Here is a 13202-nt window from a genome sequence, read left to right on the forward strand (position 1 = left end):
TTCTGTTTCATAGTAAAGTTTTTAACATTAAAACAAAATTTGAAAACTATTAATAAAATGACTTAGATTTTAAATATTTCTAAAAAGTAGATATCAAGGAAAGTTATTGGTTTAGAAGTAGTGTTTAATTAATTAACTTAATTTTTAAAAAATTAAGAATAAGAATTGCAAAGGGGACCTAAAATGATAAGGTATCCTAAACAAAAAATGACTTAATAACTCAACTTTTTTAAGCAAACAAAAATTTCCGACAGAAAATCTTTTTTTTTTTTTCAAATTATAAAAAACTGTATGGGTACTCATGACTTAATAATTAAAAAAAAAAATCACAAATTAAAGAAATGTCAAACTATTTAGAAAAATAGTAAAAAAAATACTGGTAAACACTGATAGACTTCTATCAGCATCTTAATGTTATACTACTATCAATTTCTATCAATGATATAGTTTCTATTCCTGATAGACACGGATAGATATCAGCCTCTATAAAAAAGATTTAAAATTTTGTTATTTTGTATAAATAATTTTTTGTATTTTTCTATTTATAAAAATCTCCCATAATTCAATTCGACACATCAAATACAAATTTTCTAATTTAATTCAACTTAATTTTGTACTTCAAACACATTTTTTTTTTAACTCTACAGATAATTATTATCAATTCAATTCAATATTTACCCGTTAAAATAATTAAATAATAACATGATAAAAATACCCAAAACCAACTATAAATTTTTCACTTAAAATGTTGTGGAAAGAAATTAACTTTCACAGTGGTTAATGTCGTCATTGGAAAGTGGTATAGAGAGGGAAACCAAGTTGTTATATAATATTTATTTTTGGGAATATGAAATCTCCTTTGATTCTAATTCTTTTTATATATTTTTTTAAAAATAAAAGACTAATGGCTTTCACCATATAAAATAATTTACAATAAAGTTCTCGAAGGGTAATATTTGTACTCTTTATTGAATTCCAACTTTTTCTTCCTTTCTAAAACTTGTTTTTGAATTTTGGTTAAGAATTCAAAAAATCATTTAAAAAAGAAACTAATGAGAAAACAAACAAAAACAAGATCAATATCAAACAAAAGCATAATTAATATAGTTTAAAAAAATATACAATATTTTAGTCCTTTTAGTTTTAATTGTACGAAGATAGATTAATTAGAGGAAAAAACTTGGATACATCTTGAGCTTTATCCATCTATTTTACAGCTCAAACTAAACTACAACCAATAAAAATCTGTCATGTGGCATTTTCTAAAAATATATTTTTTTATATTTTTCTACTATGTATAAAAAAAGGTTGCATGGAATTAGGTGTAATCTTTATTGCATGACTGTAAAGTATTAACAAAAAGTCTTCAAAATATAATATAATATATATATAATTAATGGAAACGCTATTTGAAAATAATAGGATAATAAATCATTTTCATTTTGAGATTTCTTTAAATATTATAAAAATATTTAGGCCTCATTTAATAATCATTTGGTTTGATTTTTGCTTTAGAAAATTAAATTTGTTAACAATATTTTTATCTATAAGTTTCTTTATCCACTTCAAATATCAAATCAAGTTTTGAGAAAAAAAAAAAAAAAAAAAAAACCCTAGAATTTTTCTTTATCCACTTCAAATATCTTTCTCCGAGAAAAGTTAAAATTATAGTAAAAGGATTAGAAGAAAATGAGAAAAGTAAACATTATAGTAAAAAAGTTGGAAGACATAAACATACTTTTCAGTGAAAGGTAAAAATGAAATCATTGTTTAATAAGTTTTCGTATTTCCAAAAGAAAGTGTTTAAACAATTAAGATGGTTAAAAACTATATTTATTTATATATTTTTAGTATTTCGAATTCTAACATGCCCTTATTCCTAAGGGTGAAAAATCAGGTAAATATTGCAACATGATTGTAGCTTGATTGACATAAACTTGAGCTTTCACTTTCGAAGTTTAAGGTTTTTTTTTTCCATTTTACATAAAAAAAAAAATTTGAAAATTTTTCACAGACAAAAAAAATGTCAAACTATTTATAGAAATAGTAAAAAAAAAATACTAATAGACACTAATAGGCCTCTATGATAGACTTCTATCTGTTTCTATAGTTGATAGACACTTTTTTATCAACCTCTATTAGCCTCTATCAAAGAAATTAAAATTTTGTTATTTTATGTAAATAGTTTCCTTTATTTTTCTATTTTTAAAAATTTTCCCAAAAAATCATATATGTATTAATTTTTAATATGCAGCAATTTAGTCACTTCCCTTTGCCTTCAAGTTTTAAATTTAGGACTGAAAAGCCTTTTTCTATTTAATTTATCTTTCTTTTTTTAATTTATTAATTTTTTTTTTTAAAAAAAAACCACTATTGACATGATTTTCCTAGATAGGAAATCAATTATCACAATTTCTTTTCCAACATGAATTAGTTCAATTGGCATAAATTTGTTGCCTCAAGAAAAGAAAGAAAAAGAAAAACTGACATAATTTTATGTTGTCAACCTCAAGTTCAAAAGTACGATTATCCACATCTCATGTTGTAAAAAAAAGTTTTTTAAGATAATTTTTACACAATTTATTGAATAGTAAATTCAACCATCACAAAATATATAGTTTGGAAACTAAATCATTTGCATATAAAAGTTAAAAGGACTAAATTGTACCTTTAATTTCATTACAAAGATAAAATATGTAGAAATCCATAGAAAGTTTGATAATTTTCCCTAAAAGTAAACTATGTTTAAGGATAAATTACAAAATTTGAGAAATTGGATGACAAGGGAAAAAAAAAGATTTCAATACTCCTTTGATCCAATAGTTAGTATTTTGATTCATTTTGGTCATTATTCGATAAAAGAAATCAACAGATTAATGACGTATCATTTTGTCATTTCAGCTTCTAAGTAAGTGATCGAATCAAACTCGGTTTCTTTGTGTTTTCAATAGAATGTGGCTTTTAAAGATTTTAAGGTTTTGAATCTTTCAATGATGCAAAGAGGATGGGACTGGGAAGATAGAGAGATGGCAAACTTGGGTTTGGGAGGGAAATGAGTGAACAAATCATGGCTGGGGGAACATTGAAATTGGAAGAGAATCCGATGGGATAGTAATGATCAGTTGGAGGAAATGAGAAAATAACATATTTTCAACTATTATATACATGTCATCCTATGTAACCGTTAAACTATACTCAAATTGATCTCAGGTTAGCTCGGTACAAAATGACATACATAATAGTGAACAAATATGTTTGGCATTCAATTGGTACACAATTAGGGTACAATCTCCTGATATTGTGTTTACTACTGATTTCAAATGCAAATTTTACAAAGTCTAATAGGGTCAAAATAGCAAATAATATGCAAATGATGAAATGCAGAATGTGATATATAAAGGATGACCATAGTAAGTCGTCATTGCTTCAAGAGTTACCTGCAGCGTTTATGTTGCATGTCAAACACAATATTTTTGTTTATTTTTAGAATAGTTTATCTATTCTTCAAAACTCAAGTACAATTCCTACAAAGTTGTGTCACAATAGGTCCTGGTTTTCCTAAGGTGAAGAAAACAAGGCCAAATCGAACCTAGCTCAATTGGCATCCGAATGTATTACTATTCACGAGGTTTATGGTTCGAATACCCCACACCCAAATGTAGTCGGAAAAAATAAGATGAGGAAAATAAGAGGCATTCATATTAAGATGAGACATTCAGACAAATAATGAAAACAAATGTTCAAATGACATAATAATAAAGATAGAACTCCAATTTTTTTAAAAAGGAGGAAAAAGATCAGGAGCAAATGTGGGTTTTGCCCCATTCTGTTTCCCACTGTTTGGAATAATCCTTTCTACCCCTCTTTTGTGCTTATAATTCATTTGTCATTGATATCCATTGAAATGCCTTTTTGTCAGCTCTATTGGCATCCTTAACCTTCAACCAGCAGATTTTAATGTTTGACTAAGAATTGAAAGAAAACAATCTCCACAAATTAATTTTGAAGTTTACACAAAATATACTCTAAATGCAGTATTCAGGAGCTATAATAAATAAAGAACAAAAACTCCATTGCACACATGCAAATTGTCTCTCACGTCAAAAGTGTTTGATAATTGCAAACCTTTCCCTCCCTTCTCAAACTACTCATAGGATTTTGTAAACATTGCAGAGAAAATTTCAGAAAACACTTCATAATTCTCACAGATCACAGAACCATCTATTTCAGCGCAATGAAATCCAAAGCAATTGAAAAAGTGAAGACAACTCACATACATTGACCTACTTTCTTCTCTCTTTTCATTCCTCTCTTGAAAATGGTCTTAACAACAAGAACTAGTTCTCTTCCAGTTAATAGGGACAGTTTGTTTCCACCTGACAATGGTAGCCCCGAATACTATAATAACTTGTACCAATCTTGACTTGAACATATTGTTCCATGAATAATCATGTCGACTCAACTTCATGGCTTTTCCAAGGAAAGAATCACAAAAAAAAAAAAAAAAAAAAAAAAAAAAAGCCACGAGGTTAAAACTAATTGTACTCACTATGGATTCAACAACGGCATCTTTGGATGCATTTGATTGTCCCTAATTCTTGAGAAAAGCACAGTTGAAGATTTACCCTCTTTAGTAGTGACATCCCAATCGATACGATTTACCATAATCTTCAGAAATTCCACGTTCATGGATAAATGTTATAAGTAGACAATTTGGACTTACTAGAAATAAAGCTAACCAGCAGCTAAAAGATCAATAGAGAATCTAATCTAGAAAAGTTATGATACGGGGTTCGCGCAATGGATGTTAGGGACAGAATCCAGAACTAACCTCTATACATCGGGATGCAAAACACTAACCACTTCGACACCCAATGCACTACACTGTTAAGTTGAGCAAGCAGCTTCATTATTGATTTCGGCTACCCCATAATTGATACATCTGCATATTATGATGCATTGGTTGGTTGGCATTGGTGTAGATTCCAGGCCCCCGGCTTAAAGGGCTACCACCATTGTCATCGGATGAATTATTTGATGCGCCTTCAGAGGGGCAGCCTGCTGCCACGGGCGTACTGAAGTTTAACATATTGGGAGATGTAGAAGAAGGCCCAGATTTCTGTATACTAGCTCCTAGCTTTTTCCCATCCACGAGAAAGCTACCGACTATAACCTGATTTTTCATCAAAGACATGGTTTAAGGCACAAAAACCAACTTATTTTTGTTGCTCCTCTCGTATTGTCAAATTTTACATTAGCAGATGAGTTATGCAACTAAGTCAGAACATTCAATCCATCTAAAAAGAGAAATAACAACATTATGTCAAGCTAACACTGTAGACAGTAGGGAAACCTAGTACCTGAACTGTCGATGCTGCCGTTAGCATGTTGGTAATTCCACCAAGTACTTGTCCATCTGCACTTGCTAGAGACACACTTAAACCACCACTTCGACTACGATTACCATTATTGTCAGAAATCAAGAAGGAACCTGATAGAGATATGATTTCATAGCGGCCCTGCATAAGATTTAAAAGCAATAGAATTGGTGATACCTTGTGTACAAAGGAAATGGTACAGCTAGAATAGATCTTTTTCTTTAGTTTTTCAGGACTAATGAATCAAGACCACCAGTAGAAATTTTTTTAAGGTTGTGGTAGACTACAACTAGAATAGGTTCTTTTTTCCCCAGCTTTTTCAGGATTAATGAATCATCACAACAAATAGAAACTTTCTGAGGTTCTAGTGATGCAGAATAAATGCTTTCTTATGTTCATTAAAAAAGATCTGTGTTGAGAAATTTGATTTTTTCCCCTTTCTTCTCTTGCAGCATATTTAATTGACAAATAAGATGTGCAAAAAGTTAAAACCCGGACAATCAAGCCAATAGAATATGAAAAACTTACCAATTGGCAATAATAAATAGAACAATTGCAAAAGAGTTCAAAGAAATATACCAGTCTACATGAATATCAGTCTCAAAGCTCATCCCTAAGCATATCAATCACTTGAAACATTCTTCTGTTTCTTGCATTCAAATATTTTGAAGCATAGCACTATTAAAATTCAACCAAAGCACCTAAATTTTCCTTTTAAAATAATGACTGAGCACTAGTTGGACAATGCATTCTCAGATGCAGCTTAATATGACCCTCTTGTCAAAATGATGAGCTAGCATCACATTTCTCAAGTCAAAGAGAATAGTAAAGCAGAGCAGTATTCATAATCTCTTGAAATGATCCAGCCGGAACCTTTTTTGTCAAACCCAAATTCAAAATCTTCAAGGGATGGTAACAGTTCAACATCTAACACAGATCATCTCTCTGCAGCTTAATCGTTGCATTACCAATTTTCTGCAATCTCTGAAATGTAATAGTCAGAAATATTATATATTAAATCAGATTATTTGGGTGAATTCAATGGTGATTACTTGATGGGAGACTTGAAAAGGATGAAGTAATTTTTCTAATAAAAAACCTAAATTGATTTTTTTAAACCATATAAAATTGTGGCCTCTCTTTGCAGCTCAGCCAAAATGGAGTTCAAATATTAATTATTGTACATTTTTAAGTTAAGAAAGAACTTTTGTAGTGCCTACTTTCTGTTTCTATCTAAGATTAGATATACTTGAGTGACTGAGAAATTGCAGTGTGGATTTCCCTCATGGTTCTCATTACTGACCCTTTCCTTAAATTGCCTCAAGATAAATAGTTTGGCTCTAAACTTCCATCTGTATATAGTCACTTGTAAGTCTCTCTCCTTAAAGATGCTGCCATAGAATCTCAAGTTCTCCACTGTTGCAAGTAGATTTGGAATGACTCTTATACTAAGAAAGTCAAGATGTTCATCTAGAATCTTTTCTTTGGAAACCACCAGCCTGAAATAATCTCAGGAAGGGAAACCACCAGCCTGAAATAATCTCAGGAAGACAAATATGACATCCTTGTGGAAGCATACGCCCAAATTAAACTTCAGCTTTGGATATTTCATTTATCAATCAAATAATTTCTTGTTGTTTCCTGGAACATTTTGTATCTTGGATATTTCATTTATCAATCAAATAGTTTCTAATAAAAAAAAAAAAAAATCAAACATAAGCTGTGCCCACAAATCTGACCTACTGTTTGTGATCGTTAGGAGGTTTTTTTTTTCTTTTTTTTTGGCAATTTCCTTAACCCTGGTTGAGGCAGCCTTTCTCCTCCTCAAAAAATTTATGGTTATTTTATTTTATTTTATTTATTTGTTTTATTATTATTATATTATTTTGTTAATATTTTTTTAAAAAAAAAAGAAAAGAAAAGAAAAAAAGCAGCAGCTGAACAAGAATGATGACCAATTAAATCTTACCTCTAGTTACTTTTTCCTACAATCTAGCGAGAATTTTTTTCCAGTCGGGTTGCAGATTTCAGATCACAAATCTTGGAAACTCTATTCGTTTCTCTTGCCACTCCATTTTCTTCCCAAGAACTATTCTTCTCCCAATAAAGTTAAAAATGTCAGTTAGATATTAATATCCTTAGAAGATCAAAGTCTTTGATCAGTTATGGCACTACAGTAAACTTAATACCTCCGGCAGAAAATAAATGAAGCTCAACTGTTATCAGCCCCTAGTCAGTCGTGTGTGCTATGTAAGAACAAGAGTGAAAATAACCAACGTTTGTATATACCCTGCCCCTTTGCCACCGATTTGCAATACAGCTCCTTCAGTCTCTCCTGCTGTGCTCCCAAAAACCTAGGGGATTCTTCTTACTCCAACCACCTTTGGGTCACACCTTCAGCCACAAGGCTAAAACCCTTAATGATCAATGCTACCTTTTTGTTCTTGTGGCAGGCTTGGAAGAAACAGATGAAATACATTACGAGTACTAGCACTAGCACATCTTACAAACAGAGGGGATTACGATAATCTCCATGCAGATAAAAGCATGAACTGCTGGTCAGGGGTCACCAACACCATGCACTTACTATGTACTAGAACAAGCTAACTCAAGGTTGGCACTGATGAATTGATGAATTGAGTTACCATGACTTTCCATTCTTCACTTGGAAATAAACAACTCATTTGAAAATTCAGAAAGAGAACTGTTTAGAAGAAACGTGCCTCTTCTCTATATAGTTCATGAAAATGGCAATGTTTGTAAAAGGCCATGGTTTTACTTTTCATCGCCATAATACAGGGCAAAGAGTAACCAATTAAATTGAAAAGCAAACACAAACATGACTTTCAACAAATGAAAATGATGAAGAAAAAAGACGGTAAAATTTCAAGAAGGTTATGAGAGGCAGATAGTACATGCAGGAATGGGATAGCTAGCCTAATACAATGTACAAGCGTTTGATGTAAAGTGACTCTCAGCCTCCAAAGGAAAACCAACATCAAGAGTAGAGAAGAGTGAGGACCAGCAATAATAAACAAGAACATCATGTGTGCACATAAGCTTATGCAAAACTCTCACATGGATCCTTCTCCGCTTTCGAAGTTGATGTGTTAGAATGTACAGTAAACAATATCAAGTCTGATATCACTTGATGGCTACAATTCTCCAAAGTCAATCGAGGAAAATGAAATATAAAACTTGCCTCATATGACACAGTACCAGCTGCCATCGCGGGTTGAAGGGTAACATTGCAGACAGCACCATGGGCAGAGAGAATACAAACAGTCCTCGGCCCCTGCTGTGAGAATGCCATAACTTTTGAGGCAATGTCCTGTAAATCAATGAAAATACATCTTTTTAAAACAGGTATCGATTAACCCTTGAAACTTATAAATCCATATCCATATTAAGGAGGGAGAGTAAACTATTAAAACACATTCAATAGCACAAAAGTCTGTACCATGGAGAACTACTCTAAAATACCAATTTGTTCCAGAAAAGGTCAAGAGCAGAAAATGCCCGAAAGATGATTATTGTAAATGCTTTTAAATACTGAATTAAAAAAGTATCTATGTGGTTTTAATGACAAAACTATATTTATGAATGATCCTATCAGTCTTAAAAGTGAAATGCCGCCATTTCAATTAACTGGTGGCCACTAGATAGTACCATAGATTTTTTAAAGAGGAAACCTCAAAATTCATTCCTATAAAGAAAAACAACAGTGAGGAAAATACGGCATCAGTTAAGACCTCCAAATTTGGCATCGGAACAATGTGGATGTGTGTGCAAACCTGCCCAAGCATCACGACCATCCAAAAAATGAAAAAGAGCACATTTCTTGAAATAACATTGCTAGATTGTCAGAAAATATGTTACGATGGACCTTCGTACTTAACAAGTTGTAGAGATTTCCTTTCTTGCCTTCCTGAACAGATTAATATTCATAAAGGTTCAAAGAAAGAAAAAACAGCATTTTTTAAATATTAGAAGAGCAAATGAGGTGATTACAATCTAAAGCAGAGGACACTAGAAAAGAAAGTCAGAATTTAATTTCTTCTCAGACAACCAGAATTTAATTTCTTCTCAGACAACCCTCCCAGTTTTTGCCGCTCTTTCAAAAAATTCTGTGTTTCTCTCCACCCAAACCTCAAAGAGAAGAGCTCTTTACTTATTTACTTATTTATTATTATTATTATTATTATTATCATCATCATCATTTTGCTCAAAGAAGAGCTTTTATCACGCACAATTACAATGCTTTAGTTTTCTTTTTCAAAGGGGTTCCTTAAAAAAATTAATGGACATTACCAACGGGAAGTCTGCAACCAAAACAAACTACAAAGTTTATGAAGTTTTTCCCTACATTTAGACTTTTCATCCAAAAAGAACAAACGAAGCATTCTCAAATACATCCTACCACAAAAACAAACCAGATGGCGACAAGGATGACACAAACGAACGATATCTTATCTGTAGGTGCTTAACCCTTGAAGAATCAGATACCATGTAAAAAATCACTTTCTTGTGGTATTTTGATGCCAAATAGCTTTGGTGATGTCTCAAGGAAGAACGATCTCTCTTTGTAAATGAAAAGACCAAGAAATAGAGCCAAACCAAACTGAACTAGAAAGTTCCTGAAAAGCTCCTTCAAGGATAGTCATGTTTCTATTTCCTAACCAATCAAAATTCTCCTCTAACTAATAGACCAGCCACCTCCCTTGCACCGCACAATCTAGATTCTACAATGTTAAAAAGTCTTGCAACACAAATTTAAGAGGCTGTTGAGTGATGAAGAGTATCCCCAAAAGCAGCTTCTATCACTCGAGCCTAATTTCAATCGAAACAGGTCTCCCATCAACATTTACAGTTCATAACAAGACTCCACTCTGAATCCAGGATTAGGAAACTGTTTTGACTTTGGACAATCAAATATTAACATTATATCTTAAAAATGACAAGAAATCACAATATCGAACTTTACACATCGTGGATCCAATTCAATGCAGAACCAAAAGAGGAACGAGAACCACACTTTGAAATGAGCAGTATAACAGTTTGACAAAAAAAAAAAAGTGTTTCCCTTCCATCAAACTCTCATTCCAATGGGTTTCCTTCACAAGCAAAAAATTGATGTTATTGTGGGAAAAGCTAGATCTTGATAGGAATTTGATATATCAGATTCAGAAGTGAGAACAATTGTTTTCCTTTCTGTTTCTGGAGCAAATCTAATATCACAAAAGGCTATTTGTATAGTTTCCTAATACTACACGATAAGGTGAAATAGTTAAAATTCTTACCTTGGAATCAGCCAAAACCAATATAGCTCAATTATTCTAGCATGGGCAGTTCCAGAAATCACAACACAGTTCAGTTTGCTATTTATTTGAATCAATTAGCACTGAAACTTGCTAGCACAAATCTTTTGTAGGATGAATAAAACATTCAAATGTTGGAAAGCTTTTTTATAGGAAACAATAAATATCCACTGAAATATGCAAACTACAAAAGAAAAAGCCCAAAAAGGTGTTCAAGGAATTTGCAAAAAAATCCCAATTTTAACCATCTAATTCAAAACCGTGAAAACTTTCTGTATAATCATATATTATTCTCATTTTCTCTTACCATCACTTCATTGACAGAGTGTATACATCTAAACTTAAAATTGAGGCATTTTTAGGCCTCAGAATCCAGGGGCTTTGTACTTTTGAAAGTAGTCTCATGCCATTGTCATTTTATTAAAAAGATAAAGATGCGAGAAGAGCATACCAAGGAAATTACCTTATCTGTTTTCCACAAAAACAGGTTCATAACTCTATATGTTGTAAACTTCTGATGCATTCTTTCTTTTTATTATACACCATCTACATTCAACTCAAAACTCTTTCTCATTTGAGTTACTCTCTCTCTCTCACTCTTTTTTCTATCAAGCCGAGTAACATTATGGCAGTACAAGTGTTATGAACAAGGGAGAGACAACAACATACAACACAAAGATTTACATATCCACATTCTCAAGGAAAGGAGTTATGGTGCATCAGCCAATGTTGTAGAATCTCAATATCTAATCTTAAATCGACAACCTCCCGGCTCATTCATTTAATGAACTACACATAGAAGCCCAACCAATGGATAGAGGAAATAACTAGAATTGAATACCATTGAAGAGATAATAAAAGTTCAAAAAAGAGTTCAAAAAAGAAAACATAATAACATCAAATCCAATTCAACACCCATATAATAATACAAAAGAAAGCAAATTTCTTTACCTCTCCTGGTTTCACAAGAATGACATGAGGAGTAAAGCCAACACCGCCAGTCCCTGTCCACCGGGATAACACCATTACACAAGGCACACAGAAAACAAAAAATAAAAGAAAATAAGGAAAGAAAAACAAGAAGGATGAGTACCCAAAGCATCCATCTGCCTCTTCCCTGTACCAGGCGGCCGTCCCCTGTTCTTTTTAGGGCGAGGATCCGGGGAGTTCATGCCGGCGGAATCACCAGGAACGGCGGAAGAAGTGATGGGGGTTGGGGATAAACCCAAGGCGATATTCCCATCTGGAGAATACTTCCTGGGGCGGCCTCTTTTCTTCTTCCCAGAATCAATGTTAAAGCCACCAGTGCGCAATTCAGACTGCGATCCATCATAAGAAGCCGCATTGGGGGATTCGGAGGGCTTAGAGGAGGAACCCATCATGGAGTTGAAGGGAAATCGTGAAGCGGAAGACATCATCTGAGCAGCAGCGGAATTGGGGTTGATCAAAGGGGAAGTATTGTTGGAATTGGGCAAATTAGTGGAATAAGAAGCGTTGTTGGGAATCATCCTGTTGGGTGGAGTTGATTGTGGCTGATGTTGATGAACAGAAGGCATCGACCTCTCCCGTGAATCCATGGGGGGGAAGGGAAATCAGATTGGGGGAATGTGGGAAGAAAGGAGATCTTTTCTCCTTCTTCTTCTTCTTCTTCTTGTTCTTCTTCTTCGTTTGATTGTTTGGAATTTGGAAGGAAGAAATGAAATGGGAAATTGTTGGTTCAGTGATTCGTGTTACGAATTTGGGTATCTGCTTTGTTCGATCAGTGATGAGTGACGACTGAACAGACACGGGAAAGGAAGAGAAAGAGAGAACCGCGAAATGGGTTTTGTTTTTTAGGGTTTTAGTTTTTCTTTTCTTTTCTTTGATTTTGTTGTTCACCTATATTGTGCTTCAACAAGATTTCGTTCACCTATCAATTTAATGTTGGGTTAAATTAACCACCCAAAAAATGACAAATTGCATAAATCATCCTAAAGTGAGATAGTAGTTACAATTTTACCTTTAAATTTTCAATTATAAAAATTAGGCCCACAAACTTCTATAAGTACAAATGTCTATTTTTCCTATGGAGACAGCCCCACGGGGACTCACCCTAATTAGGTGAGAAATAGAGGATGGAATGGGAAAAATTTTCCTAACTAAACGAGGATAGGAACGAAAAATGCATTCGTGGCCTCTACCCTAGCCTTTTTCTTTATTTATTATAATATTTTAATATTATGTTGTTGCTATTATTATTGTATAAATATTATACTTAAATTTAAAATTTTATTATTTAATGGTAAAGATAAATAATATGTTTGAATCAAACATTTAAATTTAGATTATATATGAATAATTTAATAGAAAAGTAAAGTAATTTTTCACCCATGTAAAACTAATCATATAAAATAATTAGTGAGGAATTTAACTATTTAATGAAAAATTCTTTATATTGATGATTTAAGTTCATTGATTTTTTTTAACGAGGAAAAGTTTGAATCCCCACTGTATTCTCATAGATAAT

At 32.5% G+C, this 13202-nt stretch overlaps 1 protein-coding gene across 3 annotated transcripts; it reads right to left on the reverse strand.

Moving 5' to 3' along the window:
• Positions 1 to 3288: 3288 nt before the first annotated feature.
• Positions 3289 to 12564, reverse strand: LOC120091058 (AT-hook motif nuclear-localized protein 13-like). Of its 3 annotated transcripts, none has more exons than XR_005485640.1 (6): positions 11790 to 12564; positions 11648 to 11700; positions 8581 to 8709; positions 5361 to 5519; positions 4832 to 5173; positions 3289 to 3437 (listed from the first exon to the last, which is right to left on the reverse strand). XR_005485640.1 is itself a non-coding variant. In XM_039048865.1 (5 exons), exons 1-5 carry the CDS (start codon positions 12271 to 12273, stop codon positions 4910 to 4912), a joined length of 1089 nt encoding a protein of 362 aa, XP_038904793.1. In that variant the 5' UTR covers positions 12274 to 12564; the 3' UTR covers positions 4251 to 4909. The 3 variants fall into 3 exon arrangements, 1 of the variants encoding a protein (XP_038904793.1); XR_005485641.1 differs by lacking the exon at positions 3289 to 3437 and adding an exon at positions 3672 to 3938; XM_039048865.1 differs by lacking the exon at positions 3289 to 3437 and having other exon boundaries at positions 4251 to 5173.
• Positions 12565 to 13202: the final 638 nt, after the last annotated feature.

This window comes from Benincasa hispida, chromosome 11, assembly GCF_009727055.1.
Source record: "Benincasa hispida cultivar B227 chromosome 11, ASM972705v1, whole genome shotgun sequence".
Lineage (NCBI taxonomy): Eukaryota > Viridiplantae > Streptophyta > Magnoliopsida > Cucurbitales > Cucurbitaceae > Benincasa > Benincasa hispida.